Source organism: Erithacus rubecula (assembly GCF_903797595.1).
Source record: "Erithacus rubecula genome assembly, chromosome: 1".
In the NCBI taxonomy this organism is placed as follows: Eukaryota; Metazoa; Chordata; class Aves; order Passeriformes; family Muscicapidae; genus Erithacus; species Erithacus rubecula.
Window position 1 is genome coordinate 107,157,486 of NC_136658.1, and position 20,284 is coordinate 107,177,769.

At 39.2% G+C, this 20,284-nt stretch overlaps 1 protein-coding gene across 1 annotated transcript in view; it reads right to left on the minus strand.

Moving 5' to 3' along the window:
• PDXK (pyridoxal kinase) overlaps nucleotides 1–20,284 on the minus strand; it is a 38,175-nt gene that overhangs the window by 2,949 nt on the left and 14,942 nt on the right. Inside the window, exons 2-8 of the mRNA XM_079308363.1 lie at nucleotides 16,811–16,865; nucleotides 10,556–10,660; nucleotides 7,554–7,637; nucleotides 5,238–5,284; nucleotides 4,276–4,361; nucleotides 3,423–3,468; nucleotides 899–1,010 (exon numbers count right to left, since the gene is read on the minus strand). Coding sequence (XP_079164489.1) covers nucleotides 899–1,010; nucleotides 3,423–3,468; nucleotides 4,276–4,361; nucleotides 5,238–5,284; nucleotides 7,554–7,637; nucleotides 10,556–10,660; nucleotides 16,811–16,865 — 535 coding nt within the window. The remainder of the gene's footprint in view (nucleotides 1–898; nucleotides 1,011–3,422; nucleotides 3,469–4,275; nucleotides 4,362–5,237; nucleotides 5,285–7,553; nucleotides 7,638–10,555; nucleotides 10,661–16,810; nucleotides 16,866–20,284) is intronic.

Genomic DNA, 20,284 nt, shown 5'->3' on the forward strand with positions numbered 1-20,284 from the left:
AAGTGACAGACCCAGCAACTCATACAACAGCAATCACTAGAATTTTAAAAGAAATCTTTTTAAAAGTCATAATCAGATTTTAATTCATTTGCTGTTTGGAACATAAAAGAGTATTGTGAACTTTGTACCAGCTCTTTTAAAATGCACAGCCTTCCAAAACTTGGCCAGCTTGGGACAGCATTTACAACTTCTATACTGTACATACTTCATTTAAGAGGGAGGAGTGAGTTCATTTTTCATCCCTCACAACTGTGCCCTTCTCAGGAGGAAACATTGTGTGACAGTCTGAACACACAGTGAATCCTGGGGAGGGTACAGGAAGGGGATGTAGAGAAGAAGCAGAAGGGTATTTTATAATCTATCAAGGGAGGAAAACAATCTGCTAACAGGACAGTGTGACATTTCAGAAAAGCATTCAAGCATGCCCAGTTCCTGTTTTATATCCCTACCAGGGGCTGTAAGAGTCCCAACAGACCCCCTAGGACATCCTCTTCCTCTGCCCAGGAGCTGCATGGAGGCTCAGGCCTGGGCACAAGCAGCCCTGCCTGAGATACTTCTGTAATTACTGAATTTTCCAGATTAATCTCAGACCTGCCTTGTCTCCCTAACTCTGGAGACCTGTCTGTCCTGCTCACCTTGCTCAGGTCCTGTGGGTCTGTGCCCACAGGGTGGGGACAGAGCCCTGCCTGTGCTGTGATAAAGTCAGCTCTTGTCTTCCCTGCTGGAGCAGCCCCAGCCCCTCCACTCCTGACATCACTGCAGGACAAGGTGCTCACTTAGCAATCTGTGCTCCTTCCATCACTACACATGGGCCTGATGGAATTAATTCTTCAAGGAGTAACTGCAGGCACACACAGCTTAGAAGAGAGCACAGGTAAGGAAGGAGCTCTTGACTTACTTTTTCTGTGGCTTCCCAGAGCAATCAGGTAGTCATTTCCTAGAGGTGCCTGTAGATCTGAGCTTGTGATCACCACAGTCTCTGGTCCCATGGCGTGGAGCATATCCATCACCTTCCAGTGTGCAAAAAAGCAGGAATCAGTGACTGCAACATGTGTTGATTAAACTTTCATTCACAGTAATGAGGATTTTTAACAAACACCTTATTCTGACATTTTTTGTAAAGAGATAAAAGCATTCTCTATTAAAACAATCCACTGGAATTAGGAGTATTACTTTGAAATAGGGCAATCAAAATATCCAAATTTAAATGCACACAGTTGTTAAAATATACAAGCATTTCTGTTTGTGTTATCTTTGGATGCTCCTCTGGAAAGGATACTCTGTTTCAGCTGTGATCAGAATTTTTCCCTGCATCATGTTTTCAGAACATATTATCAAAAGAATAAGAGAATAAATATACAGACACATGCACCTGAGCTGGCATCTTGAAGCATTTACTAGAAAGCCAACAGCTCTAAGTCATGAAATCTTATCTAGCTACTACTTCTAGAGTTATCAAAAATTAAAAAACCTAAATCAGAGGGACAAGTGTGTCTATCTCAATCTTCTTTTCTCTGTTTCAACCCCCATGCCACAGCTGTAAATTATATACCTTTGCAAATGTTTCTCCACTCTGTGTGTTCCTCAGTTAAACTCATTAATACTCGACTTCTGACATCACAATTGGTTGTTACAGACAGAAGTGATTTTGATTTCACAGAAAAAAGAATGACTTCAATAATGAGTTTAGCATAAAACATGGATAAAATATTAATTCTCCCAGAAGAGTTTAACTAAAAACCCTCTCAGGCTAGCTATGACTCATGAGAAGCTGAATGATAGGGATTTATTTCTGCAATTTTTTAATACTTTATTGCTTTTTTTTCTTGTCTAAGCCTCCAAGTTTCCTCAGCTCTCAGATGTCTTTGCACAGACAACAGCTGGGTTTTGAAGAAGTAGTAAATCCACCAGCATACACTGACACAATCAGTTTGTGCAGTAATATCAAACTAAATTTCATTTCTCAGTCACAATTCACCAGGATCCTAATCTCTACTATTTCTAGTTGTAGTATTTAGTTCTTTCTATGTTAATATTACATAATACTTTATTTTATATTAGAAGACACTACTGTCATCACAGGTCTTATTAAGGAAAGGAAAGCAAATATGAAATAATGGAAATCAATGCCAGAATTCCTACCACCTTTAAAGGGGACAAATTCCAGCACAAATTATTATTCAGACCCATACATGACATGCAGCTGGAAAGACAGATTAAAATATAACATCCTACAAACAACTTCTTCAAAATGTTTCCAGTTCTAAGTATGATTCCATCTCTTTGAGAGAGATTTTTTTAAAGGCCATCATAAATCAGAGCTATGGCATGAGTCAGTCAGAAGACTAATTGGCAAAATTGTTTAGCACATGCAACTCATGTTTGCAGCTGAAATATGAAAATTTAAAACTAAAGGCTGCTCAGCTAATTATGTTCTTCTCAAGACTGGTTCCAGTGGTGAGGATGAGAACAGAAGAACTGAGTTGCAGATCTCAGTCACTGGCATGAAGCACAGTTCATCACCCTCACCCAGCACAGTGGGGTAATGTAAAACTGGGGGCAGTGGAAATTCAGATGAGATCTCTGTAGCTGCTTCCTGCTGTGAAGTGATGGTGACCAGCCCATGTTGTTTGACGTTGCTACAGCAAAAAAACAACAAACATTTGGGCTGACAGACCCCCAGCTACTCTCCAGGGTGCCACTGCAGCTGCTGCTTGTTTAAAGATTTTGTGTTCTTTTGAAGTTCAAAACCAAACTGGAGGGAATAACATCAGTCCATTATGAAAGCACTTGTCTAGCCAACAAAACAAAGAGCTCAGTCCTTCTCAAGACATCAGTAAAACTGTCTTTCTATTTTGTCCTTCACCACCAAGCCTTACAGCTTTTTATTTTCTTCATTTTGTGTGAAAGGGCAAATCTTTACACCTCAATGCAATATATTTGCAGGCCATCTATCAGCTCTATATGGCAATGACAGCAGCTGTCAATGCTGTGGATTTATCTGGGAGAATGAGGAAAATCTGTCCTCACACTCAGCACTGCTGAATGTGCACAGCAGAGCCCCAAACAGGCTCCTAATGCCCAGGGTCCCCTGGGATTTTCACCCCACTCAATAATATCCACAGAGCTGGCAGTGTCTGGCTATTTGCCACGTGTGGTGCTGCCACTCCTCCTCCACTGTAGAAAGCACGTTCAGAGAGATGTACTCATTACCACTGAAATCCTTTCATCTGCAGCTCTTTGGGGAAGCTTCTTCAGAATTCTGACACTAAAACAGGAAATTTTTTGTGCCTGAAGTGTACAAACTTTAATGATAAACACATGGAAAGGACAGAGTGACTCCAAGGCTGAAGGCAAACTGCAGCACTGCAGGCAGGAATGCAGAAAAGAAATGTCACACATCGCACCCTTTGCCTACTTACCTCCAGTGCATCTTTTTCTGTGTAAATCTTCCTCCCTGTGAGCAACCTGAGAATGAAACAGAAACCTTAAGAAGGCAAGAGTTCTCTAGTGCCTGCTTGTTTTCCCTTTCAGAGGAGGAAAGCTGTGACTTCATCAAACAGGCCAAACCCACCTGCAGCTCCACGGTCTGCTGGACCAGACCTCTGTGTTTAAAGCTACGTGCACAGACACACAGTGCTGCTCAAGTGCACTCACACCAGTGCTGCCCTTCCTCCTCCAGAGATCCCTGCATCACAAAAATTCCCTCACAAGTGTTTTCTCTCCCTCTCCCATGTAGCTGCTCCCTCCCCTCAAGAGGACAGCCTGTGCTGCACCACCACAGATTATCTCCTGACCAAAGGGGCTCCTGCACAGGCAGGAGGCAATTAAATTGTTAGTTCCTGTGAGATGTTGCCATGGTGGTACTTCTGAATCTAATTTTGGGGGTAGAGGGGTTGAACCAAACTATTCCAGTTTTGATATTCTGGCACATAATAAAAATTTTCATAGTCATGGGTAAGGATGGGGAAGGTACATTTTAACCTGTCCTAGAAACAGGCCTCTGGTGATAACAAGAAATAATCATGAAAATGAGACACTGGAGAAAACAAGAAGAATCTTTTTCTCACATTAACTCCTGGATTTTTTTACTGGTTTCAACATGCAGCAATTGAGGTTATCTGAAAAACACCTCTTGAAAGTAACAGCTAAAACCCAAAACCCAACAGATGCATACATAAGGCACTATAGTGAGAGAAATAAAATTAAGGGCTATCAGTCTTCCCTGCTTTTTTCCACAAGTTTGTTTGGATAGAAAAGGAAATAAGCACTTACTCAGCTTCAAACTGGTTAGGAGTGATTATATCTGCAACAGGTACAACTTTGTCCCTGTAGACTGGCAGGAGATCCTTGGGCACATACTGGGGAGAAAAAACAGTGTCAGGAGTTATCAGCAGTGTCTGAAATGTGAGACTGCAACTCTCCTTCCCTCAAGCACCACTCCTGCTGCCACTGAGTGACCTGGCAGCTCCAAGCTCTGCAACTGCAGTGGCAGAGCATCCTCCAGCTGGGGACACTGTCACCAACAGCCCTTTCTTCCCTGAGGTGATGGGAAGCACCATTTTTCAGTAGATGCACCTAAACTGGCAATATTAAAAAGAATGATGCCTGACTGAAGAACTTTCAACTTCTCTCTCACCAAGGTGATACAACAGCAGGGGAAATAGTGTCCCAGCTCACTCATGCCCTTATCTCCAAACTCAACTATTCTGTTCAAAAATTTTTGATCAAAAATGAATGGGTTTTTGTCAGTGTGCAGCCTGGCACTGGAACTTGGGACCTTTCTGTCACTGATCAGAGCCCAGTGCTCAACAGCTGTTAGATCCCACATGAAATAACTCATTTAGGTTCCAGGGCTGTATCAGTTCCCAGAATGACTGACAATGGGGGCAGCCAGGCTACCAGCCAGAGCACAGCTCTTGACAGTTGATGAGAGAACTCCAGAGAGACAAGGATGGGCAGCAGGGGGATATTTTCCTGTGGATAGAGTCTGTACACCCTCTGTTGTCTCAGGAGAGAGCCAGAAATAATCCCAGGGCTGGGCAGCTGAAATTCTTTCCAGATACCAATCTCATTCAAAACCAAGAATTTTAAGTACAGACTTACTTGATACTGGGATCCAAAGCCACACTTAGGTAAAAGATATTTGTTTTGTTGTTTAAAAAATACTAAATCTTTATACATCTTTTTATAACAAACATTCTGTACACAGAGAAGCCAAACAGAAGAGTACTCACCATAGAGCCTTCTCCATTCCACTTGTCACCCATCACTGGATCACACACTGTAAAAAAATTTAGGTTTAGAAATAGGGTACAGTTATGAAGACCCTGGTGGGAGGGAAAAATTTTAGGTAACATTAATGGCTATAGAACAGCACTGAGCACCTCAAAGCTTACACACTCTCACAGCTCTTATAGCATGCTGAAATCTGTATCTGGTGGCTGCCAATTTTGAAAGAGTAGGTCATGTGTCTTAGAAAGTTGTCTGGAATGGTAGTATGGGGGGGAGAAACATGGCAGAAGCTAACAGCTCTGAAAAGAGTCATAATTTTACTTTAGTGTAAAAACATACATGCCAAATGTACACACCAAAATGATGTGTGTATATTAAATAAAGAAAATATTATAATGAAACAATAAGAAAATTCATGCCAAAGTACTTGGTGAATGACATGAACACATGTTTGGCACAGGTTCTGGATCACAGCAGTATTCACAACACATTCCAAGTGTCCTCAGTGAGGATGGAAACAGCCTAGCATTGCACTTCAAAAAGGAACATTGTTCATTGTATTAAAAAATCTTTAAGCAAGATCAAAAAGAAACACAAATCCAAAGATATCAAATCCATGTCAGTACTTCAGGAAGTTTCTATGAGTAAAGAGGGCAATTTGTTTTACAGTTGAAAAATATTTTCTTTACGTTATAGTCTATTTATTCAACATAAAAGATCTTAGAAGCCCTGCTGTGATCTCACCACCTGACCACTTCCTTCCTGTTCTACACAGCCAGATGTCTCTTTCTGTTCACATTCCAAAAGAGTCTTCAGCTTTCACACAAGGCTATGAAGAATTTGAAAATGCAATAGTGTAAATAAAAGCTAAAAAAACCAACAAAACCCAGACATTATTTCTCTGCTGTATTTTGCTAATTAAGACCTATGCTTTGCTAATTTTAAGTCAGGTATCACTGCTCAGTACAACACCCTGCAAATCCTGTCAAGCATTCTAGTTGTTTCCTGACCACACTTTACTGAGTCTGAAGATGCTCAAACCATCATTCCTAGCTTTTTATCCCACTAAATCCTCACTGACTTTGCCCTGTCACTCTGAAAGCTTTGCTCAATTCAAGCCTAGGCTGGTTATGTTCAAAATTCCTGAAACACTCAGGAGAGGAAGGAAGGGAAGAGAAGAAATCTTTACTCACAGGTTAAAGCCTGATGTGACATATTAGTGACAACAGCTGCAGGAGACTCTTGCTCCCTGGACAGCCCAAGGGAATCTTAGAAAGCACCAGAGCTAAAAAAGCCCTGGAGTCCAACGTAAATAATGAAATTTATGAGACAAAGTAGGTGTCCTAGGTTACAATGCAAAGACGTGCCCAGAAGTCTGTATTCTATCACCATGTGCTGAAACCAGGTGGGGCAGTGATCCTTATCTCTGTGGGAGATATCCTCTGCTAATGGGCCATCTGTTAAAACCAGCTGGGGCAGTGCTCTCTATCTTTCCCACCCTTCCTCCAGGAGATATCTCCTGTTAATGGCCATTGAGTCCCAGTGCATGACTGATAAAATTCCATCATCCCACTGGGAGATGCTCCACCCAGTGGGAGGAGCCAAGCCTTTCCTACCCAGATAAAAACTGAGATTTGGAACACCAAGGCAGCCTTTACCCACTGGTTTCCAGAGGATAAGAGCTACCAGACCTTTCTATAGGATCATTGCTTCAAGAGCACCACTTCATCTGGACTGCTGCCACCACCCTAACTTGCAGGGTGTCAGGCTGTATTCTGACTCTGTCAGTGGTTTTTCTTTTGTACTATTGCATGTATTTTATTTTTATATATTATTTTCCTATTAAATTGTATTTCTGACTTGGAGTCTCTCACTGGTTTTTCTTTCAAACCATTACAGTAGGACATTTCTGGGATGTTCCATGGAACCATGGCAGGGCAACATGGGAGAGCCTGTCCTGCTCTGGCTAACTTGGAAATCAAGGAGAGGCTTCAGCTCTCAGCTCATACAGCCTCTGGACTAGCAGCAGCAGTTGACTGGGAATTTTATCTTTTCCTGGATTTTTATCTTTTCCAGTCCTCAAGGCACACTATCCTTTGGATTGACATAATGGAAGAAATACACTGAAAGGCAGCAAATAGAGAGAAAAACCCAACTCCCTCAATGCCTAAAGCTGAAATGAAACATCACTGGAGGCCCAGCTGGCTCCAGAACAGACCAGAAATGTGTAACATCAGAACAGTGTTTCCATCCTAAAATGTGAAAATGATAAGCATACTTAAAGAGGAAGTAGAAAGGATTATAATGCACATCCTTACCATACACGAGGTTAGAATTCTGTTGCTTCAACTCCTGGACAATATCCACCACCATTGCAAGAAATGATGTGTCTCTTGTATACCCTTTCAGAGAAAAAAAAAGAAAAAAACAAAAAGGACACCTTTGAAGTCCAATTTCATGAACACTTTTGCTGTTTTTAGTTTTGGATAGGAATACTGCATACTTCTCATTCTTTGGATAAATGCATTTTTAGAACAATGACATTTCAGTAGCTGTCTCAGAAATAACAGGTTGGAATACCAATTCATACAGTGCTTGCACAACTACAAGCATAACCTTAAAAATTCATTTACTAAGAATGTTGTATATGAAAGGCTTCAAGTAACTTCAAAATGCTTGAACATATATAAATAAAGGTCAGGCTAGAAGGAAAAAACATTCCTTTTAATAAAAACAGTATTTTGATCAGTATTATTTTTCATGCAGTAAACAGAATTTGTTTTAAAATTCTATATACTCTTCTCATACTGTCTTGAAACAATTTTTTATTATTAATAGTGTTCATGCTGATAGAGTCCAACACATTATTGCAATAGAGATTTAATCTTGATCATTTCAGAGCAATTTCCAAAATACCAATAAAGTTCCTATTTTTCAGGCTTAGCAGTGAAATAAGCACCACAACATTCTTATTTATCATTAGTTTCTAAATTTTATAGATGTTCCTTAATTTATATATTATTGTATTAACTTTATTTACAATATTTATGAATTATAAATTTGATTTTAATTTATTGTAGTTCATTTTTTGGGAATGGTGTTGTGCAGGGCCAGCCCAATATTTGTGAGTCCCTTCCAACTCAACATATTTTGTGATTCTGTGATTTAATACTTTTATTTTTAGCAAGGACATCTTTCAATGTCCTTGGAAATGTCCACTCTAATAAAATATTTTAAAGTACATTTAAAAAGTAGATTTTGGAGATTTTTTAAAACTTCAGAAATTGTAAGTTCTTGGGTGCTGCAGAGAAATTGAGAAGATTTTTTGCCAAAATGCTGAATTTTATTCATGAAATGCTGACAATCAGTCAAAAGAGTCAATCAAAGATTTTTTTTTAAATGACCTGTGATGGCAGACTGGCTGGAAAAAACATTGAGTTTGATCAATATCATAGATAGAAGTGCTTAAAACATTTACACTCAACTGCAATTTCTCTCTTACCTTGAGTGTCTTACTGCAAATGAAACAGAGACAAGCTCTACAAATAACTAATAGTCACAAAAAGCCCATGGAGTGTTACTTTGTATAATTGGCCTAAAGATAATAATTTTAATCTCAGTTGAGATATCTGCAGTCATCAGAAAATTAACAGTCAAATCCCACCTGCTGATACATTGCTTTTCAATGTTTAAATAATCATATCCAGGCTGTTTGAGGTACAAAGTAGTTGTGCAGTATATTGAATGTCTGTTTGAATTGAAAAATCTGGCTTTTGGCCTTAAATGAAAAAAAAAAAAAAAAAGGATTTTAAGTTCAGTCATAATGCAGGTGAAGACTAAAACACAAAAATTGTTATTAGATGTTTAGAAATGACTGCTCCTTCTACCTATGCCTTCTTTTTGTTCACACTGAAAATGGCTGCAGCAAATGAGATTTAAAAAAACCCAACTTGAACAACAGACAAAAATGTGATTTTAAAACACTTTTATTAATAAATATTCCATTTTCTCTGAAATTCCCTTTCACTGAAGACTTCTATTTCTTATTTTCCTTCTACCATTTTTAATTTCTTACATCCATTTTTGCCAATGATAGGAAAAGAGTAGAGGACTTTTCCAGGAGCTGGAAGTGAAATAAAAAAGGAACATTCCAGCTAAAAGAATACTCAAATATTATTTATAAATTTTGCACACTATCATCTCCTGAAAATTCCTACAATACAGTGTGCTCTTCCTGGAAATGTCCTCTGTGTGAGTTCCTTCCAGGAAAAAAAGGCTGTTTATCTATTTCTCAACAACAAAGAACTCATTTATGCAAAAATTAACTTCTTATCTTTAGTTCAATCCATTTGCAATTCAGTCTCTTTTATTTTGGAGATATTCCTTGAAAGAACCCTGACAATAACTCTTTGGATATGCCACACCCTTGAAGCCAGAATGACTGCTTTGGAGTTATAACCCATGCACTTAAAATTTCCTGTTTTCCCTGTGTATAAAGAACTTTCCTACATGTGGAAGCCATGAAATCAATCAAATCTGGTGATGTATTTCTGCTTTTAGAAAGCTGTTTACTGCTGTAAAAATTTGATACTGTTATCCAAACCAGATGCACAGCTCTTACTGAGGTGAAATCTGATCAGTAACCTACTTTTGAGAAGCAGGAATTGGGTGAGAAGAAATTTTTAATAAAAACTTCTTGTAGAATCTCTCCTTTCTATGAAATACTCTACAAGAAATTCTCTTTGCCTGTATTTATAAATACTTAGTTTATAAGTGGTTACAAAGTACAGGAAAACACTGCAGAACTGTACTCACTCAGATGACCTACAAGAGCAAAAAAATCAAGATATATAATAGTCAAAACCAAAACCCAACTCTACTCCTACTTTTCTTACTGTCCAAAGCATTAAGTCTTAAAGATCATGTAAAAAAATAAAGGACAGACAACTGTTTAAAAATTTACCACAGAGTGCTAATACTGCAGACTTAGGAGAAAGAGTTAAACTCATGTCTTCCTAAGAAATCTAATAATAATACTCTGACATTCCTCATCCACTGTTCCAGTGGAGGCACTGCCAAAATATTAAAGTGTGCCTGCACATGCTTGGCCTGTACAAGTCTGTAAATCATACAAAAGCATCAATTTACCCACCCAGTTACAACCTCCTGGCTGTTCCAAATTAAACAGCATGAACCAGTTCAGACTATAATATACATGTGATACTTTAATTACTTGGTTTGCAATAAGAAGGGATATGTTTTACATTTCTTCACCCCTGTTTACATCTCCTGGGAACTCCAGGGAACAAGCTCCTCTTACCTGTGAGCACATAATCGTATCGGTTGACTTTGTTCAGCTTAAGTCCTTCGTAGAGTTCATGAAGCTCATCAGAATTCAACACCTGACCCTTCCAGTGGGCATAACCTGCAAAGCAAACACCAGGTCATTTCTCCAGAGATGGATTTTCTGTTTCACATCACACAGATGATACACGTGGAGGGACCACATCAAACATCAGCACAAGGAAGCATTTTCACCTCCTCTCTGGTGAAATGTTGCTGAACAGTTTATGTGCTCAACTTCTCCTTAGCATCTCTGCCTCCCAAAAGAACTGGAGTGACCACACTGCAGTCTGAGAGTGTCTATTTACCAGCAAATCAAGCTGGGCACACACCAGCTCCTGCAAGATTTCCCATGGAGCTTTTGCAACTATCCCTTTCCTGTGTGGAGGAGAAAAACATATGCTTTAGATTTTACTGGAGGAGGGTGTAAGTATAATCTGTTCTTGTTATTTTATACTATATATATATAAAAAAGGAAATACTGACAGTTAGATGACAATCTTAACAGGCTTATGGATCTGTCTGGACACAGCCCTGCATCCTGCAGGGTCAGATAGAGCAGCCACTGGGACGTGCATGTCACAGAGTGACCACAGCAGAACACTGCTGTGGATGCTCTTTAAATGTACAGTGTCACCTGACAAGACTTTCTTCCAAAAATAGCACAGCTTCAGTGCTGAGGATCCTGGAGGAGGAAATGAGTAACAGAAAGGCACTACAAACAGATAAATAATATTCATATACTCTCATCTTTGAATGATCTCTAAGAACTGCAGGCAAATACACTCAGCTGAGAGAAGCAGATGGAAGGAGGAAGTTACTTGGGATAAACTCAACTGATTTCAACAAACAGTGGACCAAGGTCCGTGGCAGCCAATTCCAAGGGGAAAACAAAAAAAGTTATCTCCTTTAACAGAATCTAAACATTTGTTGAAAAATGTAAATGCACCTTGCACCTTGTCATCAGAGCCTGCCCATGTAGATGGCACCAATCACTCCTTTGTATGTAAGAATGAGGCTTCCTCCAGGATATTAGATGAAGCATTCACAATTTAACTCTTTAAATCTCCATAAATTTAGAATTTGTTAAAAGCTTATCTTTTTATTAACTGGAATTATGAAAAATGAAAGTTTAAGTGAGGTATTTTCTTCCATATCTCCCCTATGTGAAGACAATGGTATTTTGTTTGTTTTAACTTCTGCTCTTGCAGTTAGAAAATTCTGAGATGAAAACTGTTGGCTTTGATTAGCACTCTAAATTAGAGTGACTGCCAAAAGGTGCCTAGAGCCTGGGATAAGCACATTTTTCAGTTTTCCTCCTTATGAATGCAAATATACCCATGGTATGGTGAGCAGATGGATCACTTTGCTCTCCTCAGCTGACAGAGGCCAAGGCTCTAAAACACGAGTCCCTGCCAGCTGGCTGGGGGCCTGACTCCCTCCCAGGAAAATGCTTTTCACTTTTCCAAAGTCCCTGTGAAGAAAGGGACAAAATAAGGGATTTCTGTACCCATTTGGCACAGACATAGCCCCAAGTGTATGAAGAACCCCTGAGTGCATGTAAATCCAGTATTTAGTTTATTTAACATAGATGCAGGTATTTGTTCTGTCACATCTGCAGCATCACAGAGAAAAATCTGCCCTCTCCTCTCCCCTAGCCTCTGAAAAGGGACACAACAGAGTCCTTCCATTGTGGCCACCAAGGAAACTAGGTGCACTTCTCATCCAGAATCAAGGCAAAAAATGCTGGCATTTATCTTATACATAGCCATAAAAATAACTCTGATAGATTGCCCAGGCAACCTGGATCCTTTCAGGAGCCATCCTTACACAGACCCTGTAAATTCACTACTTAAACCACAAGTTCACCTTCCCATGTCGTCTTATATAGTCAGTGCACAGGGTTCATATTACACTGATCCTCCACTGAGGGAGAGAAATAAATACAAAACCTCAATTTTAGGCAGCAGCCCAGCTTATCTCTGGAGTTGGTGTCACCCACATGGGGTAGGGACATTGTCTGAACTCTGCAGCAAAGACTTCCACAGGTAACTGAAGGATCCTTTTAATTACCTGGCAATGTGTAATACAACCTAAAGTCTAACTACAGGACAGCCAGAGTTAAAAACAAAACCCTAGGGAAGCTCTCAGGGAAGTCCCAGCTATCACTGGAGCTGCAGAGAACTGTGATGTTGATAGGAACTGAATTATGTTCACATAATAATCAAACCAAATGAAAACTGGCAGCAAGATGGGAACCTCCCTCTGCCCTTTCCCCAGGATAGTTTCATGTAACATGATAAACAAAAGAGGCAAATCCCATGACCCTACATTTAGCCCACTTTCCTGGTGGACTGTAACACCAAAAAGCAGAAAGAAGAAAAAGCCAGTGACTCATGCTCAAAAAGGGTTTCATGAACTGGAGGATGGGGTCCCAGGACGAGGGACTATCCTGAAAGAGGAAAGACAAAAAGGAATAAAGCTGAGTATTCCTTGTTCTGTGTACAAAACCACCAAATAATTCTGAGAGAGCAGAGAGAACACTGCAAATCATGACACAGCTCTTCAAAACTCCCCTTGGCTAAGCTTGCATTAGTCTCCCACACCTGTAATAATTTTAAACACACAGATGAACATAAACACTTAAACAACTTTATACCCCTTCTGCCTATTTGTGTTATGATCTTTTATTGCAATTACATGTTATCTATTGGCTTTTAGCAGATAAGGCAATGATAAACAAGTGAGATACAATGCCTCATGTTACTAAAATGATGAACAAATTCATCAGTCTCCAAGGAAATATATTGGTTCATTTGAATGAAAAAAAAAAAAATAAAAAAAAGCACCCAAGAGAAGCAGTTAACGCTTAATCCAAAATGAATTTACACACTTGTCTTCCTCTGCTTTTTCTTTTTTTTTTTTTCTTTAGATCGTATTTATAATCCTCTTAATTACTTTTAAAAACAAGGATGAAGGAAAATGAAAGTACCAAGCATATCAGAAGGAAAAAACCCAAACCAGCACATCAAGACAGCAAAACAAAAACAAGCTACCATTTTAGTACAGCAAAGCATCTAAGATTCTTTTGTTTTCCAAACCAGAACATTCTGTTCTGAGGTTTGAGTTCCTCCTGTGGTGCTCCCTGCAAAACTATTCCAAGTGCATCCTGTAAGAAAGAATTTCACATGGGAAAAAGGAAGAAAGTTGGAGTGTTTAAGGCTCGTGATGGACAGGCAAGCTGGGCCAAAATTCACATTGCAAACCCCAGCAGACAACCTGGTCTGAACACGACTCACCTGCAGCTACCAGGAGGCCTTCAACAAAACCAGAAATTAAGCACCAAATTCCCCAGTGGATTTTTTACAGCTGATCACACTGTGGGAGTAAAACACTACCAGTGTCAGGCACAAGTGATCTTTTCTTTCTGCCCTGCACACACAGGGGTGAATGAATCACCTGGGTGGGCAGACTGTGCAGAATCACATCAAGACATAATTGTAATTTCTCGTGTGCTAGACCTACCAGCCAACCCAACCACCTACTACACACCCACTAAGTGGAAGTCAAACGTGCTCAAGAATAAAAGGAAAAGTAACAAAAAAACCACCCCAGGCTACCTGTTCCAGAGCTGCTTCAAAGGTAGGATTTGGATGGCAGAGTAAGCACATTATTGCTTAAATTTAACCTACCAATGAGAAACAAAACTGGAAAGGCGTCCCCCAAAAGAATAAATTATACAATTAAAAATAAATCTAGATTTTTATTTTTGCACATCATATGAGGAGATGCTTCTGCAAACAGTGTATTAATACAGGATAAAGAGCACAGTTTTAATAGGCTGCATGACAGTTTCTTTTATTTGTATGTGAAGCATGATGCCAATCAAGTGTGAGTCACTCTAACCACTAAAGTTCCTCACGAAGCAACATGACAAACTATTCTCCCAGGGGCACTGATTCAAAGCACATTTTCCAAATTTCAGGATGATCAGAGATTAAAGAAAGCTGAATTTTCTGAGCAGGAGCCAGCAGAAAGAGGCCTGTGGTATTTTACTAATTTATAGACAGGGCAAAAAAAAAGAGCAATAATGATTCACCAAAGTCTGTTAGTCATAAATTTTCTCTGCATTTTATTTGCTGCTAATTCCAAATTTAAAACCAGGGAAAGAATGAAAGTATACCATATCCAAAACCCCACACATTCTTCTACCTATGCTCCTTTGGCATTTTTTCAGAAACTGAAGTTCACAGCTAGATTTGAAGGAGGAGATTGTCCTTTAAGGATGATCATAGCTTTAAGGATGATAACAGAAATGGTTCTTGCAAAATTTTGCTTTTATAGGAAAATCAAGTTACCTTCACCCATTCACCCAGCACACAGTGCCTGCAGGACTGTGCCAGACACAAGCTCTGCTTCCCAAAACCATGAGATTGTGTGAAAAACTTTGAGATTTTTAAACAGATTTAGTAAAAACAACAGGAAAAAAAAAAAAAAAGGAAAAAAAAAGTGACTCCTAAACATCAGGAGTAGTTTCAGTATTTTAAAGACTTGTGATATCTGAGATATTTTTAGGTTTGGGATGCTCATTTCAGTCTTCTTGTGGGAGGAGGAATCACTAATTTATTGTTCCTTCCATCGTCTGCCAAACCTTGAATGAATTTCCTTGGCTGTGATACCAATAAAAAAAAATTTAAAATCTTCTCTCTTTTTTGTTTTAAGAACCTGGTCACCCTACTGGTAATGTAATTTTCCCACCTTCAGACACATTCAGTTTATGGTCAATAAAACCTCTATTAAGCTCTTAGAGTGCTCCATAAAGCTGATTTAATCTTGAAACAGAAAGCCAACAAACACCACATGCTCATGCATTTCAAGCACAGAATAATTTGACATGAAAAAATTGCTTAATTTCTGGAAGATTACAAAAGTTTTACCCAGCTATTGAAACCAAACAACAGAAAATCCCAAACTCCAAAACCAAATACATTCTTTAAATAAACAGAAGTTACACCTTTGTATCTTTGAAAAACACAGGAGAACCTTTGCACTGTGCCAAAGGGTACAAGCAAAATAAGCAGATTTTTGCCTAAGCAAAAGAAAGACCTCATTACCTTTTTATGCCCTTCTTCAACAAGTAGAGATAGATTTAAGCCACCTTGGAAACATTAATTTTTTCTTCCCAAGGTGACACTAAATTCCCTCCTTGACAAACATCTCTGAACCTCTTGAAAGCTGGATGAAGTTCTACAGAGTAAGAGCCTGATCTCTGTTCCAAAAGTTAGTATTAGTTTATGAATTCATAATTAATATCCCATTTTTGTAATCCCATATAGTTTAACAGGGCTGTGCCTGTAGGGATACCAGAAAAGTACCTCGACTTTTGCCTTATTTATTCTTTGCCTGAAACACCTTTTGCTCTTTTCCAAGATGTTAAAGCAAGAATTTGCTCCCAGATTATTTTCTGAAGACACCAATAGATTTTCTCTATCTAGAGTAGCTCTCCCCTCAAACAAGCTGGCACCACCAAGACAGCACGTGGGTTTCCAGTGATCCAAAAATACCAAGTCACCTGGAGTTCCTTTATGGGTGAAAGGTATTGCTAAAATAAACATAAATTTCTGCTTTCTTTTCAAAAAAAAAAGTCCTCTAGCACTGTGAGTATTAGGAAGTCTGAATGTATTAGGTGAGTGCATTGCATTCAGGCTTAGAGCTTAAATAAAAACACACCCAAATGTATTTAACACCCTTCTTCCCACCAAAATGAGATTTTGGGATACTTGACAGTACCTGGGTGAGCACATAGCAAGAAAACATTGCATCTACCTCAGTGTTTTCCTGATGTTTGGGTTGGTAATGTGACTAAGACTCTCACAGAGCCATAATTCACAGAAAACCATTTTTAAGACTCCTTTATTCACATGCCTGGCTGTGTAAATGGCTGTATTTGTGTTATTTCATATCTGAATTAATTAGATTACTACCTAACAAAAGAAACTCACACTCTGCAGGGCAGGAGGGGGGATATCACCACATCCATCATATCAATGCCCTGCTCCCATATTCAGGCTTCTGAGAGACTTGAATCAAAACATGCAAATCACATTTCCATCCTATATTGTGAAAATGTGAGTGAAAACAAAGACCAATGTCCTCTCCACTGTCATGGGATGAGGTGAGCCCCATGCTGAGTGAGTTCAGGGACTGTGGAGTAGTATCTGTAAAATTTTACCTGTGTGGTTTGAAAACTGGACAGAGTTCACCGTATCAACTTCAAATCCCAACACCTGTAATAGAACACAGGAATATTCCTTTTACTAACACAACTTCATTAATACATTGCCCACATCACAAAACACTGGCAGGAACTTGCCTTCCAGTGCATACTTAAAAATCTTGGGAGCTGAGTCAACAAACGTGCAACATAAGCAAACAGCACAGTGCTCTATTACAACAACAAATAGGGAACAAAAGTGCCACTGGCAGCAGCACCAGGAAAACACTGCTCAGAATCCTCAGAGTTCATCTGGGGATAAGGACAGACAGGCTGGCCCAGCAGCAACCACTGGAACCTTGAAAAAAGCCTTGGCTGGCTTTTCCTGGCAAGGAAAGAAGTATAAGGTACTGAATTAATGCACAATATGGAGGGATGATGCTGTCAGCATTACAGAAAACTAATTTTTCTAAAAGGAGGACAGAAGGATCTTAAAAGAGATCAATATTATAAGCCATACTTAGATGTCACAATCAGTTCCTTTACAACTAAAAGAGATCAGAAAGAAGTCATGAACAATTAATTTGGGGTATGATTGGGCAATAAAGGGGAGAAACAAACACAGAATAAAAAAAGCCTACAGCATGCTCCAAAAGCCACCTGCTATACTGCATTACCAGCAATCCAAATACTGAAATACCCAATAATTTCCTAGTGCAATCAACAAATATTCTGGTTGCCCAAAAATCTATCCATAATATGCAAATAAGAGCATCCAATCAGGAGAAAACCAATGAGGTTTTTTTAACCTGACAATACCTGTTTAACACACTGCTAGTCAAGCCATTTTTAGACATTTTTGTGTCACGCAAGGAATTCTAATGCAAAAGTGACATTCAGAGTCTGACGTTGAGCCTTTGTTTCCACATCCAGCTTGCTCTGAGTAAGAAATCTCCTCCACAGAAGTGCTGCTATGTATGGCTCAGTGAGTCATACTGGGAGATAGCAGAAATGATGCACACTGTGTGTGATCCTCTTTCAGGCAATTTGCTGGGAGGGGGAGTGAGGGAACAAAGCTTTTCCAGTCACGTTTTCCAGCCAGACTCACGCCTCTCCCTTTTTGCTGTCGTGAAGGCAACTCCTTTGCACAGATTAAAACCCTTTTGAGTGTCTGGTTTTCCCTGTGCTGTATATTCCCTGTGATCAGCCCTTTATTCCAATATCTGCAAGATGAAGCTGAGTGTTGTCACAGGTCATTCCTTCTACTCTTCTATTGTTTCACAGCTCATGTCCACACAGGTCTTCGTAGAATAAATCTCTTTATTTCAATATTTAATAAAGGTTTCTGTTCCTTCCTCATCAGAAAGCAAAGTAATTTCAGATTAATAGTACACAGAATGGTGAGTTATCTCAACCTGACCAGTTCAAATTAAGATCAGCACCTGTGCTCCCCCTAGGTTATCGTTTAACCTTGATGGATTTTATTTTAAAGTCCCAGGAATGCAATGGTTGAGAACATGACAACACTGTCATGACTTTAACCTTGATGTCTGGACATGCTCTTCAAGGAAATAAATAGGAATATGGCCTCTAACCAGACTGTCACTCCATAATCAATACCCCTCCCTGTTCATTAAACAGATTTAAGTGGTTACTTCTTTGAAGTACCTTGGCAATAACTGTGAATTAATCCATTTCTCTGCAATATTCAGATCACATCTCTCCAGCTACTTAACCCAAGACTACAGAACACACTTAGTGTCATTTAGTGACTGATGAGGTTTGCAGTCAGTGCTTTAGGGAAGGAGAGAGGCACAACTGCTGCAGGCAGGGCTGTTCCAGAGCACTGGGCACACTGTCCCCCCAGATGATGGCCACCAAAAACCAGCACTCCTTCTCCTGTGTCTTCCACAGCTCTAGTCATCATTTGAATTCTCAACCAGGTTTTCCAAAGGATTAAGGGATTTTTGGTTTGTTTTGGCCAGTTAATCTGCTTCAACCAAAAGATGGAAAAGTACAAGGGAGGCCAGATGTCTTGGGGATGGATAGGTGCCAGGGTAGCTTGGCTGTACACTTGGTAAAACAGCAAATAAAACACTTTGGAGAGTGGATGAAAAACCACAAACAGCTCAAATTCTGCAAGGGGCCTTGATATTCTCCCTTTTCTCATCAGTCCAAAACAGGCTAAAAAAAACCTTCTAAAGGTCCCCATAAAAATCACTTACTGGTGATAAGTCTAGTATGTGACAGTTTCCAATTTCCTCCAAAGTTTTGTTTTGAATAAGCACATATGTCTGAAATCTAACACACCCAGTTTTGAAACCTGATTCAACCCTCAAAATAACTCACAGTTCCTCCAAAGCACTTCCTTTTATAAAGGTGCTTGCTAAGGCCTAGGCTTAGCAATAGTAATTAGAATAATCAAAAAGAATGTTGTGTTTGTTTTCAGGGCAAGCTGCACTGAAAAGTCCTATAGAATTTAGTCACCAGAAGACAACCTGAAAACAGGATTGTGGTGATAAAAGCATTTTTTTGACAGCAGTCACCTCTTCTAGGACTAGAGAAAAAACTTTATTTTGTCTTTATTTTGGTTTGCATAATTCATTTTAACAACCTGGTCATTTCTAGTGGATAAGGAAGTGGTGTTTTCTTCCTCCAAACAACAATTAAAATCCAGAGTCAGTGACTGTCATCCTTCACACCTAAAGGATATCAGAGACAGTTTCTGATGCACTGAATGATGGACAATCTCCTTGCTTACAAAGGGAATTTTGTTCAAAAGATGTCTTGTTAGACCTTTTTAATACATATTCATACTTTTAATTCTTTGGGCAAAGTTAACTAAAAGCACTGTTTTTGAGAGGTTTTTTAATTAATTAAAAACTTCTACTCAAACCAGAGGTTAAATAAATATTAAGTGAAAGCTAACTAATTAGAAATACATTCTTTTTGTATGTACAGATCTAGAAAACTGAGATCAGAGCAAGTTAATTGAATGAGACAAATCATACTAAAAAAAAAGAATTTATCTCTCATATTTGCACACAAAAGTAGCAACTATGACCTGAAAATATGTATTTAGAGGGATATAACAATTTTCCTACTGTAATAAACCAGTAAGAATCAACCTTTTCTTCAGAAAACTACCAAAAAGTAAAATTTCAAAGCAGGACTAAACTCAATATATAAAATTTCTTGCTTGTGTACACACATAGGTGCTCCTTGTACCTCTGTGTAAATAAACTGAAGAATTCACCCCACCTGGACTTTGCCTGTGGCAGAACAAGTTGTATTTGATCAGCATCACGACAGAGCTCACAAAGAAATGCATTTTTAATGTTTAATTTCTGCTTCTCAACTTGAGAACCCCAGATACTCTGCAGGTGTCCAAGGGACACCCATCCCCTGATCTGCATGATCTGCTCTCCTACAGCCCCTCCAGGAGAGAACAATTCCCAGATTCCACACTCTGCTGTCACCCTGTGTAACTAT